The sequence below is a fragment of the Schistocerca nitens genome, chromosome 5, assembly GCF_023898315.1.
Source record: "Schistocerca nitens isolate TAMUIC-IGC-003100 chromosome 5, iqSchNite1.1, whole genome shotgun sequence".
NCBI lineage: Eukaryota > Metazoa > Arthropoda > Insecta > Orthoptera > Acrididae > Schistocerca > Schistocerca nitens.
In genome coordinates, this window is record NC_064618.1 from 854,783,236 (window position 1) to 854,804,388 (window position 21,153).

Genomic DNA, 21,153 nt, shown 5'->3' on the forward strand with positions numbered 1-21,153 from the left:
AACATGATATCCTTCTTTTCAATGACTGCTTCCTGTGCCAATGGATCCTTCCCACCAACACCAGCTTTTCTGAATTGCACAGGTGGGAACTTTCCCTGCAATACATCATACGTTCCCGTAACCCTCCTGGCCTCAACCTTCGTTAGGCACTGTCCTCACCCATCCAGCCCCTTCCCTTTTACCATTCCAGCACTACACAGCTGCCATTCCACCACCACACCCAGTCCTCTATTTCTCTCCTTTTCTGTTACTCCCCCCCCCCCTCTCCCCTGTCCTCTGTCTAACCTGCAGCATTTCTGTCTGCCAGCCCCACCATACTATCCCTCCCCCTCCCCACTCCAGCCCTCCTTACGCCCACCCAGCCTCCACTCCCATCACACGCTGGTGCTGCTGCCCGCAGTGTGGTTTCAGTTGCCTGAGACTGCAGTCGTGTGTGTGTAAGCACGCACATGTGTCTGTATTGTTGACGAAGGCCTTAACGGCCGAAAGCTATAATTGTGAGAGTGTTTTTTGTTGTGGCTATCTGCGACTCAGCATCTCCGCTGTATGGTGAGTGGCAACTTTTCTTCTCATAATATTGTTACTTATTCTTCTCCAGCACTACGCATGGCTTCTAGTCCGCCAACGTACTCACTGCCTTTTCCCCTCCTCTACTCTCCCTTTTGCATCCCCCCCCTTCCCCACAACCACTCCAGACAGCTGCTCATGTCAGATGCGGTTGCAGCCTGCAGTCAGGCCACAGCAGTTGGAGACAGAGCCATGAGCGTGAGCTTTGTGAATATGTGTTTGGTTTCTATTTCAGGAGGCCTTTTGGTCAAAAGCTTAAATGTCTAGCAGTCCCTTCATTGTGCCCACCTGTGACTCAAAGACTCCTCTATGTGGTGAATAGTAATATATGATTTTCATAATATTTTCATAATATTGTTGATATTCCATCCTGGACTTTCCATTGTTTGATTTTGCTGTACAGAATACATAATATATTTCATCTGTGCTCTGTGTTTTGGGTACACATTTCAATTCTGTATCTTGAGTCCTTAAACGATTTTCCCCTTTATTACATACTGTTTTCCCACTTTTGTACGATGGCATCCTGACAACTAATGCCTTTGAATTTTTTGTGTGACTGCTATGAAAGCTTTTTAAGTAAAACAAAGTGTATAAACATTCTATTATCTTTATTCTCCATGTCTACATATTTATTTCTTAATGAAAAGAGCCCAATTTGTTGATACCATCACAGTAGAATGTTTGATTTTGTTGACGGAGCCACAACCTCACCTCTGCATGCACCACTTCATCACTATCAAAGTAATTTTTGTTGGAGCTGTTCTTTAAGTTCAGGAAACAGATGAAAAATCAGATGGAGCTAAGTAGGCACTATATGGAGGATAATCAATGACAGTGAACCGAAAGCGTTGGGTTATTGTAGAGCTCGTGTGTGGTCTGGTAGTGAGGGTGCTTGATGTGTGGACAAAATATTTGAATTCAAAATTTGATTGCATCACACTGTTTCTCACTCACCAACATAGTTATGTTACTCACCACCATGATACATGCTACAAGTCGGAACCCTCTAGTGACAGAGGGTTGCAGCTTCCATCAGCAAATGGGGGGAAATTAACCAAATAATAGGCGTTACATGTAACACTTCAATCAATGTTGAGAACAGAATAAAAAATTCAGAGACATTTGTTGTGACTTGGCAAGACAGCCAAGCCACTACGAGGTGAAGCCGAAAGGCACGCGTTTAGCTCACGCAGGCTGGCGTGAGGTCTGGAACAGTTAAAGGATTTGAGTCTAGCAAATAAAGTACGTAGCTGTTGGAATACTTAACTTTAACCCATAATTGGTGAACATCGGTCTGACGGTACATGCATCACAAGATAAATAGCAAATGATAATGGCGCCTTGCTAGGTCGTAGCAAATGACGTAGCTGAAGGCTATGCTAACTATCGTCTCGGCAAATGAGAGCGTAATTTGTCAGTGAACCATCGCTAGCAAAGTCGGCTGTACAACTGGGGCGAGTGCTAGGACGTCTCTCTAGACCTGCTGTGTGGCGGCGCTCGGTCTGCAATCACTGACAGTGGCGACACGTGGGTCCGACGTATACTAACGGACCGCGGCCGATTTAAAGGCTACCACCTAGCAAGTGTGGTGTCTGGCGGTGACACCACAACATTACTTTTCAGCACATCGCTTTAGTTATTTATGTAAATCGTGAAAAGTGCTCCTAACATAGTACGCATAATTTTGAAGAAATTTTCCAAATGAGAAGTTACTTTGTGAAATACTGTTTCTTACAGACAAGATTATTACCTCATTTTTTGTTTCAGCGCAGGCAACCTTAATTCATTCACCATCTCATAAAGATTGGATTGTATGATATTTTGGAGCTAAAAATTCTGTCTTCACAATCTTGTGCATTGTGTGCTAATTTAAGAATGAAACTATTATGCCTTCAGAGATTACCATCCTTTCACAAATTTGAATTAGCATACAACCTGTCTTGGTCTATATCACAGATGTCCCATTTAAAACTTTAGACCAATCATTGTAACCAGCTTTTTTTTTAAGTTCTATATTTCGTTAATTCCTTATAGGATTCAGTATTTATGTACACAAATTTTACTGTTTAAGCAGACTGAGATTTATTAGACAACAAAAAATACAGCACAACATACAACAAAATAAAATGTAATCATTTATTTTTTTAATTAAAATACATAAAAAATCAGAGTTTCATACATGATCAATTAAAATTCCTGTTTTTAAAAGTTTGAGTTACGGTATTTGTATACTAAATTGTTGATTAGAAAAAAAAGTCACTAATCATCAAACAGCAGCCTTGTTCTTTGCCACTAAACCACACAGATATATAATGTTCAAGCAATAAAAATAAAAATAAAATTGCTTTATTTAAAAAAGATTGTTACCATTAAAATAAAATCTATCAGCATATGAAAATGGATTCAAGTTACTCTCTTTTTCATCAACATAAAAACAATCACCTAGATATTAAACTGTCTTTGGCACCATGATCACAAATGATTATATACCTACAAAGGCATCATTTTTATCTTCACCCTCACCAGTTTTCGTGGACCGCAGCCTGTAAAATTATTATGCCTTAAATATGAAATATTAAGAGGAAGGTTTTGCCAAAAGTTATATTTATTAAGACTTACCTTTACACAATATATAATGGTAGTTTCAAAATGCAAATCAAATTACAAACGAAGTTTTCTTTTCAACACTTTCTTTTGTGTCATCCCAACATTCAAATTGTTAATTGAGGAGTCCTTTTCACGTTTTATTTGCAACTCACGATGTGTTTCAGTCAAATCAGCTGCCTGTAGACAAAAATAACATTGCCATCTTTTTAACTTTCCATAACTTCTTGTACACAAACTCCAGTTATATTTATTTATGATGCTACAATATTGCAGGGAGGAGGGGAATAGGGTTAACTGTGAGATCTACTGCTAGTAAAATGATGATCTCCGCACACTACTGTCAAAATGAACAGTTGATACCCTGTGTGTATCTAAGGACAGGAACTTGCACAGCTGTCAGTATGCATCATGTTACTGCTCTTGGGAAACAAATTATCAATCAATAATTATGAACACTACATGTGATGAACAACAGCAGAGATGCACTAGGAAATTAGTGGAACCACAATGTTTTATTGTTTTTCTACATGACAAACAGCTCTAGGAGGAGGCACACATAAGCAGTTACAAGAAATAGTAGGGTTTAAAGCCAAAAGTTCCTTCATCCGGGGAAAGTGTGAGGGGTTGCAGGAAATTACGTTAATGAATGATCGACTAAGGTAGTCAGCCCAAATTGTTGATCAAACAAGGTAGAATATAAAGGAATTTCAAGATAAAAAACTGGCCTGATAAGGGAAAAAAGTGCTCAAGCTTCCAATTTAACAACCCCTACCTCTGCCAAAACTGCACATGCTTGTGCTGCCATAAGTTGAGCACTTTCCACAAAATGTGTTTCATCACTGGGAAGTCCACAGAGAGTACAGGTAACACATGAAATGAGAACAAGCCAGACTATTAGAATGTGAAACAGTTTTCTCAAATTGGCAATTCACTAAAAACATCTGTTGCAAGCATCGCAAACTAGTGTTTTGTCTTGTTGTACAGGAGTAGCTATGTTGGGAAGAGCGCACTATTCTCAATCTCGTTAGGATGACTTCTTTTCGTATGAGTTGCTGGGAGGATGTTTGCCAGAACCTTCCTTCTCAAAACCAAGGTGTGAACTTTGAAAGTTTCTTAGGCCATGTGCCACATTATTCATTCTCTTTGACTCACATGTACTGTGGTACACAGCACAATGAAGTATCTTTCTGTAGGTTTTTGTAAATGGAAGCAAGTTCCCTGAATGTTTGAGTATTTTCTCTTATTCATTGGTTCTATGTGATAATCTGAACAGCACTCACAGAATTGGAGCAGATTAGATCTTATTCCATTGATTGTTCCTCATTTGCTCCATTGCCCTTAGGATTGTGTACATTTCTGCACTGATAACAGTAATAATCTACTTGTACACAAATCCCAAACGCACAATGTGGAAAAATGAATAACAACCAGTGGTACCCAGCTCTTCAGACCACCCAGAGCGAACTATGATTGCTACATTGTGGTCATCTAAATGAGAGTAAAATTTCGGTTTAAAGAAAATAAATAGTATAAGTCTTCACATACTCTATAAATTTTATACTCATCCTGGGCCTCATCTGTAACCAGAATGGAAAACTTGCTCCAACCACATAATGAAACATTTAATAAAATTTCAATACTTACACTCCGGAGTTGTTTCCTCCCTCTAGTTGCAAATGGCTTGATTGCTCCACAGAACAACTGCCTGAACCATTGGATGGGATTTGGAATACAAAAATCCATATTAACCTGGCTTTAATTTATTTAGGCAGTGTTAGATTGTCAAATGTAAGGTTGTAAGCAGCAACCCCCCCTCCCCCTTTATGATGATACTGCTGCTGCTCTGATAGTAAGATGTCCATGGCATCACTGTATGTTGCTAAAATAAAGGATGCATTATTACACTACAATGGAACATGTTTAAGGAAGATGTAAGCCTGCTGAGATGTAACAGCTTCAATTGAAAGGGCTTCATTTTGAAGTCTTTTCACAAATTTTAAAATTCCCATCATGACCCTCTGTACCTTTATATATGTAAAATGGAGACACTTTCTCAAATCACCCATTATTTCACTTTATAACTAGAAACAATAGTTTGAGGAGTGAAGGTAACATTTCACTGAATAGTATAGGTGCTGTGTTGTCAAAAGGCATATAAACAAGACAGACCTTAGTGCATTTTATGATATAGCCTCTTTCAGAGCTGCTGTCCTCGATCTCTGATAGCCATTACCCCATGCCCTCTGAATCTCTGCCCCATGACCATAACTCATCTTGCATCCACAACCTTCAGTCCAGAGATGGGTTTGATGCAGCTCTCCATGCTACTCTATCCTGTGCAAGCTTCTTCGTCTCCCAGTACCTACTGCAACCTACATCCTTCTGAATCTGTTTAGTGTATTCATCTCTTGGTCTCCCTCTTCGATTTTTACCCTCCACACTGCCCTCCAATACTAAATTAGTGATCCCTTGATGCCTCACAATATCTAATCTTCAGATCTTTTTATATATAAAATTGAAATGTGCACGTATCTACACTACTGGCCATTAAAATTGCTACACCAAGAAGAAATGCAGATGACAAACCGGTATTCGTTGGACAAATATATTATACTAGAACTGACATGTGATTACATTTTCACGCAATTTGAGTGCATAGATCCTGAGAAATAAGTACCCAGAACAACCACCCCTTGCCTAATAATGGCCGTGATACACCTGAGCAATGAGTCAAACAGAGCTCGGATGGCGTGTACAGGTACAGCTGCCCACGCAGCTTCAACACGATACCACAGTTCATCAAGAGTAGTGACTGGCGTATTGTGACGAGCCAGTTGCTGGGCCACCATTGACCAGACGTTTTCAATTGGTGAGAGATCTGGAGAATGTGCTGACCAGGGCAGCAGTCGAACATTTTCTGTATACAGAAAGGCCCGTAAAGGACCTGCAACATGCGGTCGTGCATTATCCTGCCGAAATGTAGGGTTTCGCAGCGATCGAATGAAGGGTAGAGCCACGGCTCGTAACACATCTGTAATGTAACATCCACTATTCAAAGAGCCATCAATGTGAACACGAGGTGACCAAGATGTGTAACCAATGGCACCCTATACCATCACGCCGGGTGATACGCCAGTATGGTGATGACGAATACATGCTTCCAATGTGCGTTTACCGCGATGTCGCCAAACACGGATGCGACCATCACGATGCTGTAAACAGAACCTAGATTCATCCGAAAAAATGACGTTTTGCCATTCGTGCACCCAGATTCGTTGTTGAGTACACCATCGCAGGTGCTCCTGTCTGTGATGCAGTGTCAAGGGTAACTGCAGCCATGGTCTCCGAGCTGATAGTCCATACTGCTGAAAATGTCATCAAACTGTTCGTGCAGATGGTTGTTGTCCTGGAAACGTCCCCATCTGTTGACTCAGGGATCGAGACGTGGCTGCATGATGCGTTACAGCCATGCGGATAAGATGCCTGTCATCTCGACTGCTAATGATACGAGGTCGTTGGGATCCAGCATGGCATTCCGTATTACCCTCCTGAACCCAGCGATTCCATATTCTGCTAAAAGTCATTGTATCTCGACCGACGCGAGCAGCAATGTCACGATACAATAAACCGCAATCGCGATATGCTACAATCCAATCTTTATCAAAGTCGGAAACGTTATGGTACGCATTTCTCCTCCTTACATGAGCATCACAACAATGTTTCACCAGGCAACACCGGTCAACTGCTGATTGTGTATGAGAAATCGGTTGTAAACATTCCTCATGTCAGCGCGTTGTAGGTGTCGCCACTGGCGCCAACCTTGTGTGAATGCTCTGAAAAGTAAATCATTTGCATATCACAGCATCTTCTTCCTGTCGGTTAAATTTCGTGCCTGTAGCACGTCATCTTCGTGGTGTAGCAATTTTAATGGCCAGTAGTATATAATCAAGAGCAGCCCATTCATATTTTTTAAGAAAGAAAAGCATTTACATAGAAACCATTTAATCTTTTATCTATGTATCCAATGTAAACAAACATACCTGTAACACTTACGACATCTTTGGAGAGACAGTGTAAATGTAATGTGCAGTAACAGACTTTCTACACCTCTACCATCCCTCTAAGTACAACACACTGTCAGTAATTCATGTTTTATAACCTCTAAAGTGCCTTTCCTAAATAAACAACTTTTGTCATGAGCAAAAGACACAAAATACAAAGGGTGTCAAAAAATAAACAGAATAATTTTTTTGCATCTTAATGCGCCCGGACTTGAAATTGGTGTTGGCAGAACCAGAGGTCTGACCTTGAGTGACATAATACCATACGCGTTAGTTGCCTGGCAGCATGCAGTTGGAGGGAAGCAGGGAAAGTGTACAGGCGTGTTTACTGTACTCAACGTGCATCTCAAGTTGCAGCAGTGCGTGTCAGTTAGATTTTTTTGTCGTTCTTGATAAAACTCCATCAGAAACATTGGAAATGCTTCAGCAGGCCTAAAAGAGCACACCATGGGGAAAACAAAAGTTTATGAGTGGCATAAACAATTTCGGGTGGTTAAAGTGGCCCTGTGGATGCTCAACACCCCAGAAGGCCCTAAACTTCGAAGACTGAAACTAACATGAACACAACTGATGTAATGTTGCAGGAAGACTATCATTTATCGTTAACAAAGAGTGTAGAGTTTATGAATATATTCTAAGGATCAGCTGAAGACATTATATGAAATATTCTAGGGTACGGAAAAGATGCAGCAAAGTAGGCGCCTCATGTGATCAATGAGGAACAGAAGGCTCATCGTGTGATGGTGTGTCAACAATGGAAGGGAAGACTTCGGTTTCATCATTGTGACCCAGAGATAAAACATGACAGTGCCCAATGGAAACATCCTCCAAGTCCAAGACCCAAAATGGGTCTTGCCTTTTCGATAAGCAAGGCATTGTGTATGATCGTGTGGTGGACAAGGCATTGTGTATGATCACGTGGTGGATGAGCAACATACTGTTACTGTGGCTTACTACTGTGAGGCATTGAAGGGACCATAAGGACGAAAACTGCAACAAAACGGCCACATCTTTCTCAAATAGGATGGATCACGGGATGGAGCCTTCATCAGGATAATGCACTGGGTCATCACACCATCAAGACTCGAGAAACAGACACTGAAATAGGCACTGAGGTGAAACCACATCCACCTTATTCACTAGATGCAGTGCCCTGTGACTTCCACCTATTTCCTGCAGTGGAAAAAGAGCTTTGGGGTCGTTATTTTCAGAGTGATTGAGAGCTAAACTTTTCAGATTTCGGGTGTGTTCAACATACTATTAAAAAGGGACATCAGGGAGTGTTTTGTACTGGACTGAATTATTGTATTGTGTCTGCAGGAGATTACTTTGAAGGTCTGTAATGGAATTCGAATAAAGGTGAGCAGTATTTTCCACGACATACATAATTCTGCTTTTTTTTGGTCATCCCCTCATAACCTACACCGCCCTTGGTCTGGAACTGTGAAAGCACGTCTCCACCTAAATATACAGGTGTGAACCATTGAAATGCATAGTGGCAAAATAAACAAGTGACTTCTGCAGAAACTGTTTTATTTGTATTTATTAACAGCCACAGGCCTCATAATGCCGTCCCTTATGGACGAAATATTCAAATGTGTCATAGGGTGCTGCCCTCCATTCAGTCATGACCTGACGGTTTGATTACTCTTGCACAGAAACAAATCCATACAATGGAGGGAGGAGGAGCTGTTGTAGAACAGTGGTGCTAGACGAGAAGCCCCAATCACTTCCCACTATGCAGTGAGTATGAAGGCTGAAGGGTTTGTGTTGATGTTTGTATCATCCTTATGGTGTGGAGGGGTCAACAATCAAATATCGTGGTAGCTGAATCAAGTTTGTGGTAATATAGACACGGAAGCATTCACCGTACCTCAAATATCTAGTAACCCAAGATTTCTCAAACATATACCTATATAGAGGACTAGCCACATTCCTTTGCCTTTTAGTATGACCCTGGGACTGTGTAGTTTATCAAATGCTACAGATACACTGAAGAGCCAAACAAACTGGTACATCTGCCTAATATCTTATAGGGCCTCACGAGCACACAGAAGTGCCGCAATAATACGTGCCATGAGTTGAGTAACGTGTGTAGTGCTGGAGGGAACTGACATCATGAATCCTGCAGGGCTGTCTATAAATGAGTAAGAGTATGAGGGAGTGGAGATCTCTTATGAACTGCACGCTGCAAGGCATCCCAGATATGCTCAATAATGTTCATGTCTGTGGAGTTTGGCAGCCAGCGGAAGTGTTTAAACCCAAAAGAGTGCTCCTGGAGCCACTCTGTAGCAATTCTGGATGTGTTGGTGTCGCATTGTCCTGCTGTAATTGCCCAAGTCTGTCGGAATGCACAATGGGCATGCATGGATGCAGGTGATCACACAGGATGCTTACTATGTGTCACTTGTCAGAGATGTACCTAGACGTATGAGGGGCCCCATCACATATCACTCCAACTGCACATGCCCCACACCATTACAGGGCCTCCACTAGCTTGAGCAGGCCCTGCTGACATGCAGGGACCACGGATTCATGAGGTTGTCTCCGTACCCGTAAACAGCCATCTGCTCAATACAATATGAAACGAGACTCGTCTGACCGGGCAACATGTTTCCAGTCATCAACAGTCCAATGTCAGTATTGACGGGCTCAGGCAACAAGGCATAAAGCTTTGTGTCGTGCAGTCATCAAGGGTACATGAGTGGGCCTTCCATTCTGAAAGCTCATATCGATGATGTTTCGTTGAATGGTTTGCAAGCTGACAGTTGCTGATGGCCCAGCACTGAAATCTGCAGAAATGTGCAGAAGGGTTGTAATTCTGCCACACTGAACGATTCTCTTCAGTTGTCGTTGGTCCGGTTCTTGCAAGATCTTTTTCCAGCCACAGCAATGTTGGAGATTTGATGTTTTACCAGATTCCTGATATTCACGGTACTCCCCACTTCATCGCTACATCCGAGATAGTGTGTCCCATCGCCCGTGCGCCGAATGTAACACCACGTTCAAACTCACTTAAATTCTGATAACCTGCCATTGTAGGAGCAGTAACTGATCTAACAATTGCGCCACACACTTTTTGTCTTTTATAGGCGCTGGCAATAGGAGCACCTAATTTAGCCTGAGCACATACATCCGTATTTGAATACGCGTGCCTACACCAGTTTTTTTGGCACTTCAGAATATGAATATTATGCATTGTTGTATGTTCATTGTTATTTGCCCATATTATCATTCAATTTAAGTACATTTGAGGATGAAATTGAACAGAAGGCTAAACTTTAATTTGATTCTGTGCAAGTGAATATAGGGCATAGGAAAGCTAGGCTAAAAACTTTACAGAAAAGATAATAAAACTGTCACTATAGTCGAAACATCAATAATTAGTACTGACAGTTCATGTGGCCATGTGGCAGTGTTGCCAGATGAGGCGTATGGCATGATGGTCACTCTGACTCATTTTATTAACAGCAAGAACATAATATGTGATGTCATCTGAAGAGAAAGGTACAAAAGCAAAGTTGATGCCTTGCAATGCAACAACAGAAGACAGTCACTGAAAGCCACATCAACAAATGAGTGACACTGGCGTAACAGCACCCAGAAACATTTTGCTACACCATCTCAGCCACACTTCTACTTACTGCTGAGCACAGTACCGCTCAGCCCAGTCTGCGACAGCATCGACTTCTAGTAGGCCAGCTGTGTGACCACTTTATGAGACAGAACACTACATGAAAGTTATTGTTAAATTTACTCTGAGTGAAGATTTGTGTTTTGTCTATATCGATTGATAACGATAATATTCAGGGATAGTTGCAAATACTCATAGTCCTGTGGACATGGACTGAACAAAATTAAGTAATACTTCTTATCTGTGTTATAATAAAGTGAACTAATATTTTGTGTGTTATACTATTCACTAATTCTCCTCCTGGAGCAAAGTAAAGAACACACCATATTACTGACAAGTGTGTTTCTATCTGGTACAATAATATTTATCGGCATAAATTTATTTACAATTACTAGGTCCAATATGTAAGTTTGAAAAAACTAAAAAAATTAATAAAAAAAGACAAAGAAACTATTCTGTATCTGGTACATTACATCATCTAAAGTTATTTGTTATATTTAATGATAATAACATGAATTATTTTTACAGTTATGCAACACTTATATCATTTTTCATTTTCATTACTAACTTCTTCTACCAACTGATGACAGAAGATACTATCAGCCCAACTTTGAACTGATGGAAATATTCACAATATCGTCATCTGTCAATGACACCTTTTTAGATGCACGGCTGTGTTAAATTACGGTACAGTACTGGAAAAACTCAACTCACATCACTGATGACAACATTTGATAATTAATCTCTTCCTTCTGCAGTGCTCAAGCTACCATTGCGTTCTTCCAGATACATAATTACCTCTTTTGGGCACTCTTGCACAGCGCTTTTCTTCTTCGCTGCCTCACTGCTGACACACACACACACACACACACACACACACACACACACACACACACACACACACACACATGTAGCTTTCATAAGAAGTTCCTCAACATCAGAAACTGTAAACTTTTTGTTGTTTGGATTGTTTTATTTTTATCCATATACCTTCAATAACATTGAAATGACAATGACATTGAAGAAGCTAAACAATTTTACGCCCGAGTCTTCCATTTGATCAATGTTGGATATTGCGAAGTATGGTTTTTTCTGTACTACAATTTCGGCCAATTCAGTTTTCTTGAACTCAGCTCCAAGATTAACATCTGCATCCTGTCTTTTCAGTCACTGAACAAATCTGTCTTTCTAATAGCTAAAGTTTGTTCCTCATCTTAAACAAAATGATGTGAAGCAATATCCATGACAATAACTGATGGCTTTATAAGATTTGTCACAAGAGAAGTTTCAAACACTTCTAAAAATATACCATTTGTCTTTTCACTATAATAATTGTTGTTTCGGAATAAAACATTAATATGCAGTTTTTGTACAAAACCATCTGATGTACTTGCATGTAACATAACAACACATCAACAAATATGAACTTACTGCCATTAAAAAGATTGTCTTTCTGAAGAGACATGAAATGTTTCTTTAATGTCAGACAAGCCTTTAACTTGCAATAGTGCTAGGCTTGCAAATTTCAAACTTGGAGCAGTTAGAGATAAACCAGAAAAAAAAAACCTAAAACAGAATACCCTACAAACTAAATTTGGTAAAGTGAAGATTATAGATTTGTGACATAGTCTTCTAAAAATAAGCAATAATAGTTTTAACAGTTCTCAAGAAATATGATGGCAAACAATAAATTAAAACAAGCCTTACATTACTTCTAGTTAAGTGATTGCTCTCTGTGCTATCACTGTCATCTGATGCTGGTTCTTCTTTTATATTTGTTTGTACTTCTTGCTTCACTGGATTTGCATCTTTACTGAAAATAAAAAAAAAAAGGAAAATGAGTATTTTTAAAGCAAACAACCTACATGTTAAAAAAGCAATAACAGATTGTTAAATATTTACTACACAAAATAAAGTTCCTATTCTTTAAATGTCAAAATAGAATCACAGCATTCTGAATAGAAAAATGAGCAGAAAAGAAAAGTTCTGTTTCACACTTTCAGTTGTGGTAGTCCCTTAGGAGAATGGAAAAGGCAGAAAACTTAAAATGGTTAGGAAAACAATCTATGAAATGAAAGACAGAAAAAGTGCACTTCTAACCAAGAATTAAAGCATTTGTCTTTCATTTTAAACTTCATACACATTAATTCGATTTCACCTTTATCATTTATCTTCTTGCACATTTTGTCACCTGATAAACAATATGCAATCTGCCAGTATAAGATTCAACATCTAATATGCTGCCCTGCCACTGTGCAAATAACACTGAGCCCATAAAACAATGTTTTCTTCTCTGAATAGCTGTTGTAATTTGGCATTAATTCATTAGCTTAATGTGGCATTTTTACCACAGCTAAATAGTCTTTAATTCACTAATTCTTATCACTTTAGTCTTATATCAAACATTAATAATTTAACAATGAGAACAGTCAATTATTGATGAAATTATTTAATCGGATAGATAAAAAATCTACTCACCAAGCGGTGGCAGAACACACACGTAAAAGACTGTTGTGATTGGCAAGCTTTCAGAGCCAGTGGCTCCTCCTTCAGGCAGAAGGGGTGAAGGGGAAGGAAGAAGGGTGAATGGAAAGGACTGGAGAGGTCTAGGAAAAGGGGTAGATTTTTGGGAAACCAAATTAATGATTTGGTGACAGTCATGCCGATATAGGAGGCTGAACAGTATTTACATAATAGCTGGTATATGACGTGTCATTTCGCAGGTGGCTCTCCCTTTGATAGTATTGTTTTGCCAGTTATGCTATTATAGGTGGTGGTAGGAGGATGCATAGGGCAAGTCTTGCAGCATGGACAGTCACAGGGATAGGAACCATAGGGTAGGGAGATGGGTGCAGAAGGAGCATAGAGTCTGACAAGAATATTGCGGAAATTGGGAGGGTGCCGGAAAGCTATTCTTGGTGTGGTGGTCAGAATTACAAAGAGAATGGATCTCATTTCAGGGCATCATTTTAGGAAGTCATGGCCCTGTCAAAGTAGTTGATTAACACATTCCAGACCAGGATAATACTGAGTCACCAATGGTGTGCTCCGAAGCTGGTACTGCTGATCCCTCCACAAAGGCAGAGTGTATATACTGGCAACTCGCAATATCCTGTTGCAGAACATAGTCTACAACATGACATTCATGACCTTGGCACCTGTTTCACCATACGCACAATCTGGAGTCTTCCCCCAGACACCAGTTTCTCAGAACTCCGCAGGTGGGAACTAGCACTACACCATGTCCTTAGTTCTTGCCACCCTCCTAGCATTAATTTACATTAATTTCTTCCGTCTCAGCTTTTCTTCACTGTAACTACTCTTCGCTTCACTCGGTTTCAGTTTTCTACATCTTTCATTGTCTTTTCTGTCTATTTTTCACCACTCCCTCCCACTTCCACTGCGTACAATACACTTAGCTTACTCACTCTTATTAACTCATGCACGATGTTTTAGAAGTAATCTCTGTCTTGCATATTACCCATTTTCCACCTTTAAGCTCTCAGGATTTCAAATCTCGTCTGATGCAATCCCCAACAATCAGTTTTTCCTTCTCACCCTGTGCGGTAAGTCTCCCTGATCCACTGTTCTGTGTGACTTTCCCAGAATTTACCCCTTTTCCTAGACCTCTCCAGTCCTTTCCCTTCACTCCTCTTCCTTTGGCTTCGAAAGCTTGCCAATCACAAGTCTTTTATGTGTGTGTTCTGCCACCGCTTGGTGAGTAAAACATTAATAACTGTTTTTTCTGACAGCCAACTGAGAGATTCTTTGGATGCACTTAATTTAAAATCTTTGATCTCACAAAATTCACAGCCTCTTGTATTTGCCTTTGCACCTGTCAATACCACGTGTTTTTCATTCGTACTGTATAAAATATTTTTCCATGAACAAAGAGATCAGTTAATAAACATAATCACTAGGAAAAGTAGAAAACTGGATCAAAGGGCCTTTATTAGCATTTTAATTGCAGAGCATGGGAAAGGCACCATCCTCCTCCTGTACCTGGAACTTCATTGTATCATAGCAACTTGACAAGACATATTACAAACAAGAAGTAAGTTTTGAAGTATAAAATCAGATACGTTACCGTTAAAAAGCTGAGTTTAACACAGATAATGGATTCTTTTTCAATGCACTAAGGCATTAAAAAAGGAACTATATTCTACAAACACTGGACTACTGTTTTTGCACACAAACAAATATCTTTCAATGGCTTACGGACTGCTGATTAAAAGGCAGCTTCAGTGGTGTCACATGAGCAGCTAGGTAAGCAAAGGTAAAGTCATACATAAATCCAACTTTACTAGACAAACTTTATATGACTAGGGTGTAGTACCTGCCTGAAAGGTTGCTTTATCGCAATGATCTGAGTGGTTAAAACGAGATCCCCTACACCCTGATAGACAATGTCCCACTGCATGGTGCACACTGAAATATGCCCAGAGCTAGCAGTTTTAATGGATTAGTGCAGTGGTTGTCAAACCTGTTATGATCTCCAAAAGCAAAGTTACATCGTGTAAACGACAGCAGGATTTTACAAGGTCAGCAACTGCATCAACACCTTTCTGAATAACACACGGATTTACTGTAGTGAAGAACTGTCCATCTTCAGTACGTGGAACCACGAGGAACCGTGGTGAAGCTGGGAGGGTCTTTGAATTGTTAGCCTCATTCCGTTTACATTTCGTAGTTGTTGACTGTGAAGATAATTGGCTCATTGCGAGAAAATCCCCGGTTGCCAGGGTCTGCAATGGCACACTCCTTCAACTTGGGGGCCCCCTTCAGAAAGCTGTGCAGCCGCTTTAGGGATTGGTCACACCTCCCGAACACCAGACAGAGGGATTAATCGGCAATTTGGGAAGGTAGCAGCTCAGGCAATCACTCCTCCCTGGGCCTGACCTGTACCAGGGGGTACATGCAAAGTCCTACCTGTTGACCTGGGGCTGGGAATTATGCATTACTGAGTCACCTGTTACACATCAGATGCATGTGCTGGCCTTCAGGAGCACACAGGGAGGAAGAAGAAAAAGAGGAACCTCAAATGCCAAAGTGGAGGAAGGATAGGAGATGGCGACCAAAGAAAGAATAAAGGAACAAAAAACAGTGAAGATTATTCTGATATTTACTACCGAAAATGCAGAATACATTTCCAAAAACAGCCCAGACACGTCCCCGAAGGGAGGGGAAAAAGAATACCAAGAGGAAAGACATGCAGCGTGGGAGGGAAAGATGCTGCAAAGGCTGGGGTCGCACGGTAGTCAAGCACGAACCCACCAAAGAGCAGTGAGCCCCCCTGGGGTGTGAAAAGGTAGTGTTATACTCTGCACCCAGCTTCCTCCATGACTGGCAAGTGACTGAGGTGACTGCTGTGTGCCACCGAGTGAGGTAGCGCGTTGGACTCGTATTCGGGAGGACGATGGTACAAATCTGCACCTGGCCATCCTGAATTAGGTTTTCCGTGACTTCCCTAAACTGCTTAAGACAAATGTCGGGACATGTCTTTTGAAAGGGCACAGACTACTTACTTCCTCATCCTTCCTCAACACAAGCTTTTGCTCCATACCAGTGACCTTGTAGTTGGGTACTAAACACTAATTTCCTTCCTTTCATTTCTAATTCATCCAGTATATTTTTGATTAGATGAGGAAGTCAGGTACAGCCAACAGTAGTAAAGGTAGATATTTATTCATCATCAAATTCTGATGTGGATAAGTTACCCTTCAGAAGCTATCTAATGTTAACACTTGTTACCATTCGAAAGTGGTAAAGAATAAATATTTGCCATTCACATCCATTGGTTCCACCTGGCTCCTTCATTGAATACAGTACTGTCCAATTGCTAACAATGATCAGCCAAGTTTATGATATTAAAGTCCTTGAATATAGGGAATAAGAATTTTAAATTGCCATGTGCTGGTCTGACAACTACTATTATATTTTAAGGGAAGTATTCACGCGAGTCTACTACCGGAACGGGAGACCGGTGTTGGCACACTCCATTTTGACAGTGATTAGATTTTTAGCCACATATTCACAGGAGGTGATTGTTGGCACTAACTGGAATAATTGTTATCGTGGCATGGGTCAGACAGGATTTGCCACCAACAGAATTTCAAAGAATGACTGCCACAATGTTTGCGAGTAGAAAATAACAAAGTGCCGCTGATCAGTTTTTAATAAGCTGAGCAGAAGAATTCACCTTTATAATTAAATCCTCTCTTCCTTACCCCTGCAAAAATTAATTTCACTTGCTGTGCACAACACTATAATGTTCATGTCACTTTTGGGGTGTGGGAAGGGAAGGGACTCATTTGTAATTTGATCACCGAGTTACTATCAAACCCAAGTCTGGGATTAGTGTGTTTTGTTCCTGAAATTGATTTCTAAGTACTTTTAGGCAAGATCAGATCATTAAAGAAATATTTAACATTATTCAAATGGCCACATAAGCTTTACTGGGGTGTATATTGTGGGTTTGGGGAACCCTCCCACATTTTGCCTGGCTAAAAGTACATTATTTCCTGGATGAAAATACACTTTTTCCATGTTAAGTGACAGCATATTTTCCCTCAGAGCTGTAAAACTTAGCCATCCTTTGAATGGTAAAGGTTTCGTACAGCAGCGGAGAACATCCTGGTGCTTTAGGAAACGAGAAACAGCAGAAACACAATGTGTTTTGGAAAGATCTTTGATGCACAGCAATATGTACACTGCGTATTTTCTTATTATGAAAGTATAAACATGAATTACACCAAATACAGCACATTAGTTTCCGAAGCAATGAAATCGAGACTGCAATGTGCTTTTGTCCGCCATTCGTACCTCATCTCGTGTGATCTCGTCAGCCGATGACAGCAGAGATTCAGAGCACAGGACACATGATGCAGTCAGCCCATAGCAACATCAATGTTAAGTAGCTTATAAACAAAAATATGAAAAGTTAATGCTTTAAATTAATATACATACACTATATGACCAAAAGTACCCAGACACCTGGCTGAAAATGACTTACAAGTTCGTGGTGCTATCCATCGGTAATGCTGGAATTCAATATGGTGTTGGCCCACCCTTAGCCTTGATGACAGCTTACACTCTCACAGGCATACTTTCAATCAGGTGCTGGAAGGTTTCTTGCGGAATGGCAACTCATTCTTCACAGAGTTGCACTGACGAGAAGTATTGAGGTCGGTTGGTGAGGTCTGGCACAAAGTTGGCGTTCCAAAATGTCCCGAAGGTGTTCCATAGGATTCATGTCAAGACTCTGTGCAGGCCAGTCCATTACAGGGATCTTATTGTTGTGTATGAAAGGTGCTCAGAAAGATGCAATTGCCATCCCCAAATTGCTCTTCAAAAGTGGGAAGCGAGAAGGTGCTTAAAGCATCAATGTAGGCCTGTGGTACGATAGTGCCACGCAAAACAAAAAGGGGTGTAAGCCCCCTACAAAAAAAAAAAAAAACATGACCACACCATAACACCACCGCCTCCAAATTTTACTGTTGGCACTACACACGCTGGCAGATGACGTTCACCGGGCATTCACCATACTCATACCCTGCCATCGGATCGCCACATTGCGTACCGTGATTCGTCACTCCACACAATGTTTTTCCACTGTTCAATCGTCCAACGTTTACACTCCTCACATGAAGCAAGGTGTCGTTTGGCATTTACTGGCTTGATATGCGGCTTATGAGCAGCCGCTCGACCAAAAAATCCAAGTTTTCTCACCTCCCGCCTGTCATAGTACTTGCAGTGGATCCTGATGCAGTTTGGAATTCCTGTGTGATGGTCTGGATAGATGTCTGCCTATTACACATTATGACCCTCTTTGACTGTCAGTGGTCTCTGTCAGTCAACATGAGGTCAGCCTGTACGCTTTTGTGCGGTATGTGTCCATTCAAGTTTTCACTTCATTATCACGTCAGAAACAGTGCACCTAGGGATGTTTAGGAGTGTGGAAATCTCACGTACAGACGTATGACACAAGTGACACCCAATCACCTGACCACGTTCGAAGCCTGTGAGTTCCGTGGAGCATCCCATTCTGCTCTCTCACAATGTCTAATGGCTGCTGAGGTCGCTAATATGGAGGACCTGGCAGTAGGTGGCAGTACAATGCACCTAATATGAAAAACATATGTTTTTGGGGGTGCCCAGATACATTTGATCACATAGTGTACAGTATAGATAGCTACAAGCAAAGCTAAGATCTCATGTATAATATTGGTCCTTTATTCATGTATTATCCTTTAAGATACATTGAATACAAACATGCGAAAGTTTCTCTATTAGAACATCACAGCCTTGAATATTTCTTATGTCTGTAAATCTGTTTTTTATTTTTTCCTATTATTCTTTCCAACAGAATGCCACGTTTTGGTAAATACTTTCAGTGATAGTTAAGCATAATCAGAGTACAGCAACAGTTGAAAAATTAGACGGTTCTCTTTCTATGGGCTCATTTATATACAACTGCAAATTTTATTAGTCATTTGGCTCAACTATCTTGCTTAGCCTTTGCAATTCCAAACTAAATTAGATGAATTTTTGTGTAATATGATACAAAAAAGCTGCAAGTGTCTACCATTAATTATCATCAATTTCAGCATAATTTTTACCGATTTGTAGTAAGAATAAAATAATTCCAGATTTCAAACTGGCACACTGTTCCAGCACTTTTGTTTTATTTAGCATTTTGTGTACACCTCTGTAGCTCAGTGGTCAGTGCATCTGACTGCTATGCAGAGGACCTGGGTTTGACTCCCGGTCCTGAGTTGGATTTTTTCCTTGGTGGGACAACTGGTAAAGGGTTCACTCAATCTCATGAGGCCAACTGAGGAGCTACTAGAAAGAGATGTAGTGGCTCCAAGGTCAAGAAAGACGATAATTGCCAGGAGATAGGTGTTCTGACCCCACACAGCTCCATATCACATCTAAATGATGTCCCTGGCAGAGCGAGAGGTGACAGTTAGTAGGTCCCGACTGGCACTTCAGGACCAGAAAGTGGAACCTTTTTTTTAAGGCCATCTGATAGCAGAATGTAGGACATCATCACTCTGATGTGCGTGTTAGAGGGTTCATTGAACCACCTTCACAATAATTCTCTATTTTTCCACTCTTGAACAGTGCGCAGAAAATACAAACACCTATATCTTTTCGTTATTTTTATTATGATGATCACTTCTCCTTCTGTAGGTTGATCAACAAAATATTTTCGCATTCGTGAGAAGATCCTGCCGCAATGAGAAACGCCTTTGTTTTACTGATGTCCACCGCAAATCCTGTATCATATACGTGACACTCTCTCCTGTATTTCTCAATAATACAAAACATGCTGCATTTCTTTGACCTTTCTCAATGTACTCCGTTAATCCTATCTGGTAAGGATTCCACACAGTGCAGCAGTACTGCAAATGAGGATGAACAAGTGTAGTGTAGGCAGTCTCTTTAGTAGATCAGTTACATTTTCTAAGTGTTCTGCCAATAAAACGCCATCTTTGGTTTGCCTTCCCCCTATTTTGTGTGTGTTCTATCCAATTTAAGTTTCTCGTAATTGTAATTCCTATGTTATTTAGTTGAATTTACGACCTTTACATTTGACTGATTTATCGTGTAACCATGTTCAATGGATTCCTTGTGGAAGACCTCACACTTTTCATTATGTAGGGTCAATTGCCAATTTTCACACCATACAGACATCTTCACTAAATTGTTTTGGTCTTTTGATGACTTTACTAGATAATAAACAACAGCATCATCTGCAAACAATCTAATACGGCTGCTCATATTGTCTCCTAAATTGTTTATATGGATAAACAACAGCAGTGTGTCTATAACACTACCTTGAGGAATGCCAGAAATCATTTGTTTTATTCAATGACTTCCCGTCAGTTACTATGAACTCTGACCTTCTGACAGGAAATCATGAATGAAGTCACATAACTGAGACGGTATTCCATAAGCACAAAATTTGATTACAAGACGTTTGTGAGGTACAGAGTGAAAAGCCTTCTGGAAACTACAAATATGGAATAAATTTGAAATCTCTTGTCAACAGCACTCAATACTTCATGCGAGTGAAAGTGAAGAGCTAGTTGTGTTTCACAAGAATGATTTTTTCTAAATCCATTTCGACTGTGTGTCAACAAGCCGTTCTCTTTGAGGTAATTCATATTGTTTAAACACAATACAGGGTGATTATAATTAAAGTTAAACTTTCAAAATGCTGTAGAAATAACACCACTGGTCAGAATGATGTCAAATTGCAATGGAATATTATCC

The 21,153-nt window shown here is 40.4% G+C and overlaps 1 protein-coding gene across 1 annotated transcript in view; it reads right to left on the reverse strand.

Moving 5' to 3' along the window:
• Positions 1-2,746: 2,746 nt before the first annotated feature.
• LOC126260114 (non-homologous end-joining factor 1) overlaps positions 2,747-21,153 on the reverse strand; it is a 136,159-nt gene continuing 117,752 nt past the window's right edge. Inside the window, exons 5-7 of the mRNA XM_049957349.1 lie at positions 12,580-12,685; positions 3,190-3,354; positions 2,747-3,113 (exon numbers count right to left, since the gene is read on the reverse strand). Of these exons, the coding sequence (XP_049813306.1) occupies positions 3,232-3,354; positions 12,580-12,685 (229 nt within the window). The 3' untranslated portion in view covers positions 2,747-3,113; positions 3,190-3,231. The remainder of the gene's footprint in view (positions 3,114-3,189; positions 3,355-12,579; positions 12,686-21,153) is intronic.